General features: G+C 47.0%; 1 protein-coding gene across 1 annotated transcript in view; it reads left to right on the top strand.

Moving 5' to 3' along the window:
- Positions 1-1,292: 1,292 nt before the first annotated feature.
- Positions 1,293-10,005, top strand: part of HELB (DNA helicase B) — a 39,703-nt gene continuing 30,990 nt past the window's right edge. The window contains exons 1-4 of the mRNA XM_041756376.1: positions 1,293-1,532; positions 3,450-3,860; positions 4,980-5,149; positions 7,263-8,108. Of these exons, the coding sequence (XP_041612310.1) occupies positions 1,346-1,532; positions 3,450-3,860; positions 4,980-5,149; positions 7,263-8,108 (1,614 nt within the window). The 5' untranslated portion in view covers positions 1,293-1,345. The remainder of the gene's footprint in view (positions 1,533-3,449; positions 3,861-4,979; positions 5,150-7,262; positions 8,109-10,005) is intronic.

The following is a 10,005-nucleotide window of genomic DNA, read 5'->3' as shown; positions in this document are numbered from 1 at the left end:
CTGGTGGATGTCCAATACATAGTATACACATAGTGAAGAAGTAATATAGTTTACGGTGTTCCTCAAAGAAACAAAGCTTTCACATAGTAACCTCATCACGTATGGGAACCATGGCTCCAGAGTAACTTAAAAAAAAAACTTTTTTCTTTTTAAATTTTATTTCTTTATTCACAAGAGACACACACAGAGAGGCAGAGACCCAGGCAGAGGGAGAAGCAGGCTCCCTGCAGGGAGGCCAGTGCGGGACTCGATCCCAGGACCCCGGGGTCACGCCCTGGGCCGAAGGCAGACACTGAGCCACGCGGGTGTCCCCCCAGAATACTTTTTAAAGCCACGGTCCTTTCTCTTCTACCTCCCTTCCCCAGTCTCCGTCTATACTCTCAGCTGTAAGCAGATGCGTTTTTTGCCCCGCTGGGGGCCGGCGTGGTCCAGCTTGGGGGAGCTTGGGAGACCAGCTTGGGGTCACAGAGGACAGGACGGAAAAGCCTCTGCACGTCGTGCGGTCCGGCAGTTCGCAAGCCTGGCTGAGCATCACAGGAGACAGCCTGGGACGTGCAGTAAAGACCCCCACACACTGCGCGTGGACCCGGGCCCGGAGACCCGGCCTTGAACGCAGGAGCCTCCGATGTCGTAAACTCAAAGGTTTAAGGAAAGGGAAGAGCAAAGCAGTGGGGCCTAAGCGGGTCTCCCGACTGCAGATCCGCTGCTTTGGGCGGTGGCCCATTTCCGGAGGAGCATGGGGGTTTGTTTTCGTTTCAGGGTGTTGGGGGGGGCTTGCTTTTCCGGGCTCCTTAGACTCCCTGGAGGTGGCCTTCCCTCATGTTTCTCTCTGGACGTGCTAGGGGTTCCGCAGGGGCCATATTGGACGCTGCCCGGAGGGCGGGCTACGGCCCCGCACAGCTGGGACCCTCGCCCGGCCCCGGCTGCGTCTTAGCCCCGCCCCCGAGGTACGTTTAGGGCGGAGCTACACCGATGCCCCGCCCCCACACCGCCCTGCTGCGTCTTAGCCCCGCCCCCACAGTACATTCAGGGCGGAGCTATGCCCTCACCCTGCCTCTGCTGCGTCTTAGCCCCGCCCCCGCGGTACATTTAGGGCGGAGCTACACCGATGCCCCGCCCCCATACTGCCGCTGCTGCGTCTTAGCCCCGCCCCCGCGGTACAGTTAGGGCGGAGCTACCCGCGGGGACTTGGGCTGGAGCTTCGCCGCCGCCCCGCCCTTCCGCACGCTCAAGCCGCCGTGGGGGGCGTTTCCGGAACCTCTTAACCCGCGGAGCTGATTGGCTGATGGTAGCCGTACGGTGCCCGGGGTTTCCGGGATCTGAGGAGACCCGCGAGGGGGCCGCCATGGCTCTGGTGAGGCAGCCCTTGCGCGAGCTGCAGGGACCTCTGCTGCCACCCAAGAACCTGGAGGACGAGGACGAGGACTGTGTGAGGGAGGACGCGGAGGACGATGAAGACCTGGAGTTCGTGGACGCGGAGGAGCTGTGCGGCGGGGGCGTCAAGGCCGGCACGCTCCCCGGGCGCGTCCGCGGTGAGGGAGCCGTGGCCCGACGGAGTGGGACTGCCGGAGGGAGCGCTTCCGGGTCGGCGGGTCGGGGTGGGCGCCCCACGATCCAGGCTCTTGGGGGGGGGGGTTGTGTACGTCCTCGAGGAAACAGCGGGACGTCAAGCCTGTGTTCACGCCCAGAAGGAGACTTGTGTTTTAAATTAATATTTATTTATTCATGAGAGAGAGAGAGAGGGGCAGGCTCCATGCAGGGAGCCCCATGCGGGACTCGATCCCGTGACCCCGGGGTCACGCCCTGGGCCCAAGGCAGATGGATGCTCAACCACTGAGCCACCCAGGCATCCCAGAAGTAGTGTCTTAGGCCGTTTTCCAAAATAATAATAATAATAGTAAAATAAAATTGTTTTCCTGTCCTGCCTGGAGTCAAATATTTATTTTTCAGCTACCTGGACAGCACGCACACAGGAAGCGCTCCAGGCGTGGTGGATTCGTTAGCGTCCTGATGTGCGTTTATCTTGTGCAGTTGCTGTGCTGTGGAGAGTCCCGGTGACGAGCGCACTGACTGGTGTTTAAGGGTCGTTGAGTGGTCACCCTCTCCCCACGCCCGGACTGCTCTGTGCCGCAGGCCTCGCTCTGTGCTTGCGGCGCCTGCTCCCGTGGCCGCAAGCCGCCCGCGTCTATTGGGACGGTGAAATGCAGCTACTGCAACCGAGCAGCTGAATTTTAAGTTTTGTCTAGTTTTAATTAGAGTTTAAATAGTCACATGAGAGTGGGCAGCACAAATTTAGAAAGTTTTCTTTTTCTTTTTTTTTAAAATATTTTATGTATTTATCCATGAGACACAGGCAGAGGGAGAAGCAGGCTCCATGCAGGGAGCCCGATGTGGGACTCGATCCTGGGACTCCAGGGTCACACCCTGAGCTGAAGGCAGACACTCCCCCGCTGAGCCCCCTGGGTGCTCAAATACAGGGTCACACCCTGAGCTGAAGGCAGACACTCCCCCGCTGAGCCCCCTGGGTGCTCAAATACAGACAGTTGTCAAGTATTTGTGCAGGGTTACTCATTTATCCTAAAGTATTAGTGACTGGCTACCAAGTTCCAAGCAAGTGACTGCCGTTTGTTGCCGAGATGCCCAGGGAGATGAGATAATGAAGCTTCTGTCTTAATGGAGCTTATTCTTTTGCGAATTAAACAGGCATTCTTTAAACAATTACAGAAGTGACCATAATACTTAGTTGATAGAAGGAATAATAAGCAGTGCTATGAGAAGTTAGAATCTTGAGCTTCAGGGAAGACTTTCCTGAGGAAGTGACAATTAAATTAGGATCTGTAGTAAAAGGGGGTTAAATAGCAAGGAAGAGAACATGTGAGGTGTGTGGAACAGCATATGCAAAGGCCCTGTGGTGGGAGGGACCATGGCATTTTTTAGAAACTGTGACTTTTGGCGTAGGTCAGAGTAGCAGAGAGATGACTGTTTTTAGAAGAGAAACAACAGGGGATCCCTAGGGGGCTCAGCGGTTGAGCGTCTGCCTTGGGCCCCGAGCGTGATCCTGGAGACCCGGGATCGAGTCCTGTGTCGGGGTCCCTGCATGGAGACTGCTTCTCTCTGTGCCTGTGTCTCTGCCTCTCTCTCTCTCTGTATCTCTCATGAATAAATAAATAAAGTCTTAAAAAAAAAATAGAAGAGAAACAACAGACTTTTGCCAGGTACCATACTTACCTCTTGGAATACAAGAACAAGTGAAATATTGTTTTCATTCTAGAGAGCTCACAGCTCAGTAAAGGGAAACAGAGAAACAGGTAAGTGGAATGTGAGATACCCTAATAAACATCCGTACAGGGTGCTGTGGGGGGATTAAAGACAGTGGTAGATTTGGTAAAACACTGAAAAAGTGGTTGTAAAATATCTTACATTAACTTTTTCTTTTCTTTTTTTTAAAGTCATAATTTCTGATGAAAATACTCAAGAGCAATGTAACGTGTTTGGACGTTTTCCGATAACGGGTCCTTGGTGGCGAGTGAAGGTGCAAGTGAGACCTATGGGATTGAGGAGCTATCAAGTTCAGGGATTCCCATCTTACTTTTTACAGTCTGATATGTCACCACCAAATCAAAAAAGTATCTGTTCTCTGTTTCTTAGAGACTGTAATTTCTCCAGTGACAAGATAGATAAATTTTTAGCGTGGGTAAATGCTGTCTCAAGCTATAAAAACCTCAACTTTGAAAATCTTAGGGAAATGCTGAGAATTTTCCGAAAGGAAACTGAAAGGAAAGGTCAAAAACAGTCTACGCAGGATGGACAGGAAGAGTCTCTACCAGAAAATGAGATGTGCCTTCCTCTGGAAAGCAAAGGTAGGTGTGATTTTATCATCCAGTTTTATTATAAATGAGATACTTAACGAACTAGTGTGTTTAGAGATATTACCACTTTAGTATCTTGGCATACTGTTCTTTTTTAAAATCTGCTCTTGCAACTCTGTTTCTGTTTCATTTAGGGCGCGTCATTGTAATTTCCAGGTTCCTTATGGATAAGGTGGGGAGGTTGGGTGACATGATCTTTAAGCTTCTTCTAGTTCCTTCCCAGCTTTATTATTTTATTTATTTATTTTTTAAAGATTTTATTTATTTACAAGAGAGAGAGACGCAGAGACACAGGCAGAGGGAGGAGCAGGCTTCATGCAGGAAGCCCGACGTGGGACTTGGTCCCAGATCTCCAGGATGACGCCCTGGATGGAAGGCAGGCGCTAAACCGCTGAGCCACCCAGGGATCCCCTCCCCAGCTTTAAAACTGTGTTTCTCTCTAACTTTTGTGTCCATGGGATTACCTGGAGTCATTAAGGGAAAGTTGAGTTGTCAGCTCTTCACTTCCAATTATTATTCTGCTTAAGAAGGCAGAGGAGAAAGATAAGGATATTTTGGAGATTGCAGTCCAAAATGGTATGAAATAATTTCTTAGTATGGTTTGTTATCTGGCCACTCACATGAATAGAGTATTTCATTTCTTAATTATATCAAATAATTGATATGCAAGGGCATCACCGGATGACTTCAGTGACCAAAGAATCACGATGACAGTCAGGAAAATGGTTCTAAAGGTTAATATGTAAATGATTTCTTTGTTATGCTTAGCTTCAAATTTATTATTATATCACAGAGTCACAAATTTTACTCTGATTATATTGTACGCAAAAGGAAAGAAAAGGCTAAGAAGTGGCTGTCTAAGCATTTGAAGAACATACATTTTGGAGTTAAACAGTTTAAACAGTTAAACAGTTAAACAGTTTTTACCACCTCAGTACAAAATCAGTTGTATAAACCGCTCAGTTTTCCTGCCGGTTACAGTAAATTTCTTTCTCTCTCTTAAATTTCCATTTTTTGAGCTGGTTGTGCTACGGGGGGAAAGTCCATCACATCAGTTGTTCTGTGAGCTCATTTGTATGTTTTGTTTTGTTCTTCTCTCTGACCCTGTAGTTCCATTTATAACTGTAATGACCGCTTTGCAGTTTCCAAAAATAATGGAATTCCTTCCAATTCTTCTGCCTCGACACTTTAAATGGCTCATAAGCTCAGGTTCTAAGGAGCTTTTGGAAAACATAGAAGAGATGTTAGGTACGCATCCATGGAAACTTGGGTTTAGTAAAGTAAGTAAGATGTTTACTCGCCATTTAATAATTTTGAGTAAGGGAGGATTTCTCAAACGTGACAATTTTTACATCTCTTTCAAAGGAAAAAAATTTGTATGGACCTCAATGTTGATTTTTCTTTTAAGTGTGAGAACCAACTATAAATTTCTTATACCTGTAGCTCATATGCAGAAAATTTGTGAAGGAAAACAAAATAACAAAATTGATGACATTGACATTGTCAATGTATATAATTTACTTTAATAGGAAACATTTTTTTGATAACCAAATGACCATTTGCAATGTGACTATGATCTCATTGAAGACACAAATTCTTAGGAATTTGGCAAGTCCGTGTTAATCCCTCACTTTCCTATTTGAGCTTTTGAAAACTCATTATTCATGTGGTACATCATTATATTATTTGAGTTTTTGATACAATGATATCACTTATAGATGAATCCCCTTATGTTCTCATTATTAGAGACCAAGAGTAGGAATGGAACTATGAGGCTTCAGTGGAGTTGGAGACGAAGTGTAGCACTTAAATGTTGGCAGTACTTGGTTATGGGTGGTTTTCCAAATGAAAATACAATTTAAGAATTTCTGAGATAATTCTTGGATCCCCAAGAATGTTTATGAGCCCCCTCCCCCAACCAATTTGAGATATACCAGAATAATGAATTTATCTCCTACATGACATGATGATGATTTCAGCATGTTTTGCAAAATGAAATTCTGGAACACTGGATTATTATATATATTCAGTAGAGAAGAGAGGCAGAGCAAAGCACATTATGGGACTCAAGTGGGAACAGGAGACATGAAGTCCCACTGTCCAGTTTGGAAACCACCGTCCCAAATAAAGACCGTTACTGACATGTTAGATGGCTGGGGCTGCCAACCCCCTAAATCTGTGCTTCACACCATATTCTGCGTGGCTCAAACAGTATTTATTTTCTCACGATTTAGGAGGCTCTGAGTCCAAAATCAAGGTGATAGCTGATTGGTTTCTTCTGAGTCCCCTCTCCTTAGCTTGTACATGGTTGTGAGAAGACACTTCTCTCTGGGTCTTCCATAGTCTTCCTTCGTGTGTCTGTCATCACCTCTCTTCTTATAAGGACTCCAGTCCTGTTGGATTAGGTTCCACCCCAGTGACCTCATTTTAACTTAATTACCTGTTGAAAGACCGTATCTCCAAATATGGCCACATTTTGGCGTAGTAGCAGGTTAGGATTTCAACAAATGAATTTTTAGGGGACACATTTCAGCCCATAAAATGTATGGAAGCCTCCAGAAAGGATGCTCCGTAGGAAAAAAAAAATGAAGCTGTAGAGAATTTACTGAGTGGATCATGGTGAAGGAAGTTCTGTGCCTCTTCAGTAGAGTTTGGGCAGAATTGTTGAGAGACACAGAGAAACCTCAACCAGCTGAGACAGTCATCAACTTCACTATATATACAAGCCTTTGACGCAAAAGTTAATCTAATTATAATATATCGTGTCGCTCAGCTGCGAATCCTGTTTAGCACCGATTTAACCAAAATAATTTGATTAACAGCATGTATACCATAGCTTTTTTTCAAAGATGGGAAGAGAAGCATGTGGGGAAGTGTTGGCATAAAAGAGGGGGAGTTTCCGTAGAGAAAGACTTCCCATAGGAGAGGAGGTTACTGCCTCTAAAAAAAAAAAAAAAAAAAAAAAAAAAAAAATTAAAATAAAAAAAATCAGAGAGTGGTATAAACAGTACTTAGAACAGTGTTGACCTTATGAGGCATGGGAAAGGGTAAGTCAGGGGATTCCTCTCTCACAATTTGCTTGCTAGTGTTAATTGGCTTTTAAAACTGTATGTGTATTGTTCTGAGAAAATATAATTTTAATTAAACACTTAGATAGATCTTTAATGACAGTCTAGTAGAAACTTGGTGATGTCGTGGCTACCCAGTTTTTCCTCCAGGTTTCGTTGCTATACATGTCATCTGAGACGTAAGCAATTTTGCTTATTTTATTTCTTTTTGGAGACCTAAGCAACTACCAACGAGTAACCCAGTTTTTATGTAGTCCTGTAGTCCTGATAACACCCGCCAGCACTTGCAATTTTCATAAGCAACTCGATCTCTGTTTCTTTGAAGATAACCTACACGGAGCTGAAGCTCTTGCAGTGCGAGGCCAGCTGGGCCTCATTTTGCCAGTGCCAGTCCCTCCTCCAGTCGATGGCTGATTTGGAGAAGCATGCGTTGATAATCTACTCCAAACTGAGACACGTATGTAGGGAGCAAGGGCACACGTGTGTCGAGGAAGCCGACCTAACTTACAGCTTGTCAGATGACATGTCTTTCCACGACGCTTGGCAGTCTCTGAAGTTTCTGAAGGACATCGGCGTGGTGACATATGAGAGGGGCTGTGTCTTTCTTGATGATCTTTACCGGGCAGAGCAGGGAATTGCCTCTTCCATATGCGACCTGATGACCAGGCCCCCGTGGCATTTGCAGGTAGATGTCAAAAGGGTGCTGGCAGCCCTTCAGGCCACAGGCCCCGAGGGCTCGAGGAGGAGCGGGGAAGCGTTGCATGGAAGTACGCCTGGCACAGTGAGTGCAGAGCATTCTGTGGCCATCCCGGGGGGCCAGGACGGGCACGCAGACACAGGCCTGGCTGGGCTGGATCCGGCCCAGGTGGCCGCCCTGGAAATGGTGTGCTCCAACGCCGTGACCGTGGTGAGCGGCAAGGGGGGCAGCGGCAAGACCAGCATCATCAGCCACCTCTTTAAGCACCTGGAGCAGCTGGAGGAAAGTGAGGTCGAGCGGGCTTGCGAGGATTTTGAACGAGACCAGGATGTGCCGCCCGAGTGGGTCAGCTCCGCGGAGCAGGGGCTCCCAAGGCCGGAGCGGGCCGTGGAGGTGCTGCTCACCGCGCCCACTGGCAAGGCCGCCGGCCTGCTGCGGCAGAGGACTGGCCTGAGCGCCTACACGCTGTGTCAGGTGGGAAGACTTTTCCGCATTTTGTTTTTTGTTGTTTTTGTTTTCCATGCAGATAAAACCATTGGCCCAAAGCCGGGCTCTCCGAGGATCCTGCTTCAGGGCCGGCGCTGGCCAGTCACTCAGTACTCCGTGGCTTTCGTGGAGCCGGTCCTGCGTGGAAGGGAGCCAGCTAGCCCGGGGGTGCGCTGCGTGACGTCGTGGGGTCCGGTGCGGGATCCCGTCCCAGGGGCACTGGTTACACACCTGTTAGAGTCCGCACCCCTAGTCGGAGAAGCGCTTGTGTTGGAAGGAAAAGGCTGTGTTGTATTTGATAGATGGAAAGCCGCATAAAAGTGAAGACTTTGGTCGTCTGGTTTTAGTTCTTTTTTTCTTCTTCTTCTTTTTTTTTTTTTTAAAGATTTTACTTATTTATTCATGAGAGACACACACATAGAGGCAGAGACACAGGCAGAGGGAGAAGCAGGTCCATGTAGGGAGCCCGATGGGGACTCGATCCCGGGACCCCAGGATCAGGCCCTGGGCAGAAGGCGGTGGTAAACCACCGAGCCCCCGGGGCTGCCCAGTTCTTTTCTTCTTTAAAGATTTTATTTATTTATCCATGAGAGACAGAGAGAGAGAGAGAGGCAGAGACACAGGCAGAGGGAGAAGCAGGCTCCCTGTGGGGAGCCCGTTGGGGACTCGATCCCGGAACCCCAGGATCATGACGGAGGGGAAGGCAGATGCTGAACCACTGAGCCACCCAGGTGCCCCTGTTTTTAGTTCTTTGTCTCCTTCCCCCATAGCAATGCCTGGTAAACAGTCATGTAATAGAATTTTCAAATGAATTAATATTCTTGAGAAACAGTTTTGGCACTAGTTAGAAGTCTTGGAATTTTAAACTTGTAATAGCCTGACCTGCCATTTTATAGATCAAGGAACTCCATTGTTGGAAGATTCCTAAAGGATATAATCATTGACTTGGACTGCAAAAGACAGAGAGGCTCAGGTGAGGAGGACATTTTATTTGGGGGGGAAGGCCTTTCCATAGGCATTGAAGAAGTGATCGTAGTGTGTGGAGATGGTCTTGAGGTGACTGCATTGATTAGAGTGAATTCTGTGTATTGTAAAATAATGGAAATTGAGTTTGGTGTAGACTGGGAACTTGAGCTTTAATGTTTGCAAAGTATCCCATTAAATCCTTGATAAACTAGTGAAGTGAGTAAGCGATATTATCTCCATTTTATAGAGGAGCCAGTTGAAATTTGAGGGTATCGAACAAGTTGCCCAAGATCATAACCAGGTGCAGAACTAGCACTTAGATTCAGATGTGTGACCTCCCTGCTTGTTGCTCTTTCCATGGTGCCATAATTTCCTCCTTTACTCCAGACCTTGCATATCCAACAAAGAAGCTTGGACTTGGTTACTGGGGAGCCATTTAGGATCCTCAGCAAGAGAGTGAAATGCTGAAGAAAGCAGTTTTAAGAAAGATTACCCAGAATCCCAGCGCCATGAGCCACCTCAGAAATGACATTATACATTACGTTTGTGTTCAGTGTAGAAGCTCAGGATAGCTCACTGATGGCAGAGTCTTCTGATCAGCTTATGATTTTTCCCATCTGATTAGTCTGAAGGGTTGGCTTAGAAGAGAAGAGCTAGAGAGGCATTATTACTAAATTTCATCTTATGTTCTGACTCTGATCAATGGAAGTATCTTAATATCTGCTTGGAATGCTGGGAGAATATTTTGGAAGCCACGTGTAGGGTCAGGAGAGCGTATAGATAGGGCCATCAGAAAGGCATTCATGCGGCACTTACACCATTTATTTACCATCCTTGGGCTAGGGTTACCAGTTTACCAGGTGGGACAGATAAAAATAAAATTATTCTTTTAGTGTAAGCATGTACTAAACACTGCATC

This window comes from Vulpes lagopus, chromosome 5 (genome assembly GCF_018345385.1).
Source record: "Vulpes lagopus strain Blue_001 chromosome 5, ASM1834538v1, whole genome shotgun sequence".
Classification (NCBI taxonomy): domain Eukaryota; kingdom Metazoa; phylum Chordata; class Mammalia; order Carnivora; family Canidae; genus Vulpes; species Vulpes lagopus.
Note: the sequence above shows the minus strand (reverse complement) of the source record. Positions and strands in the feature narration are given on the sequence as shown.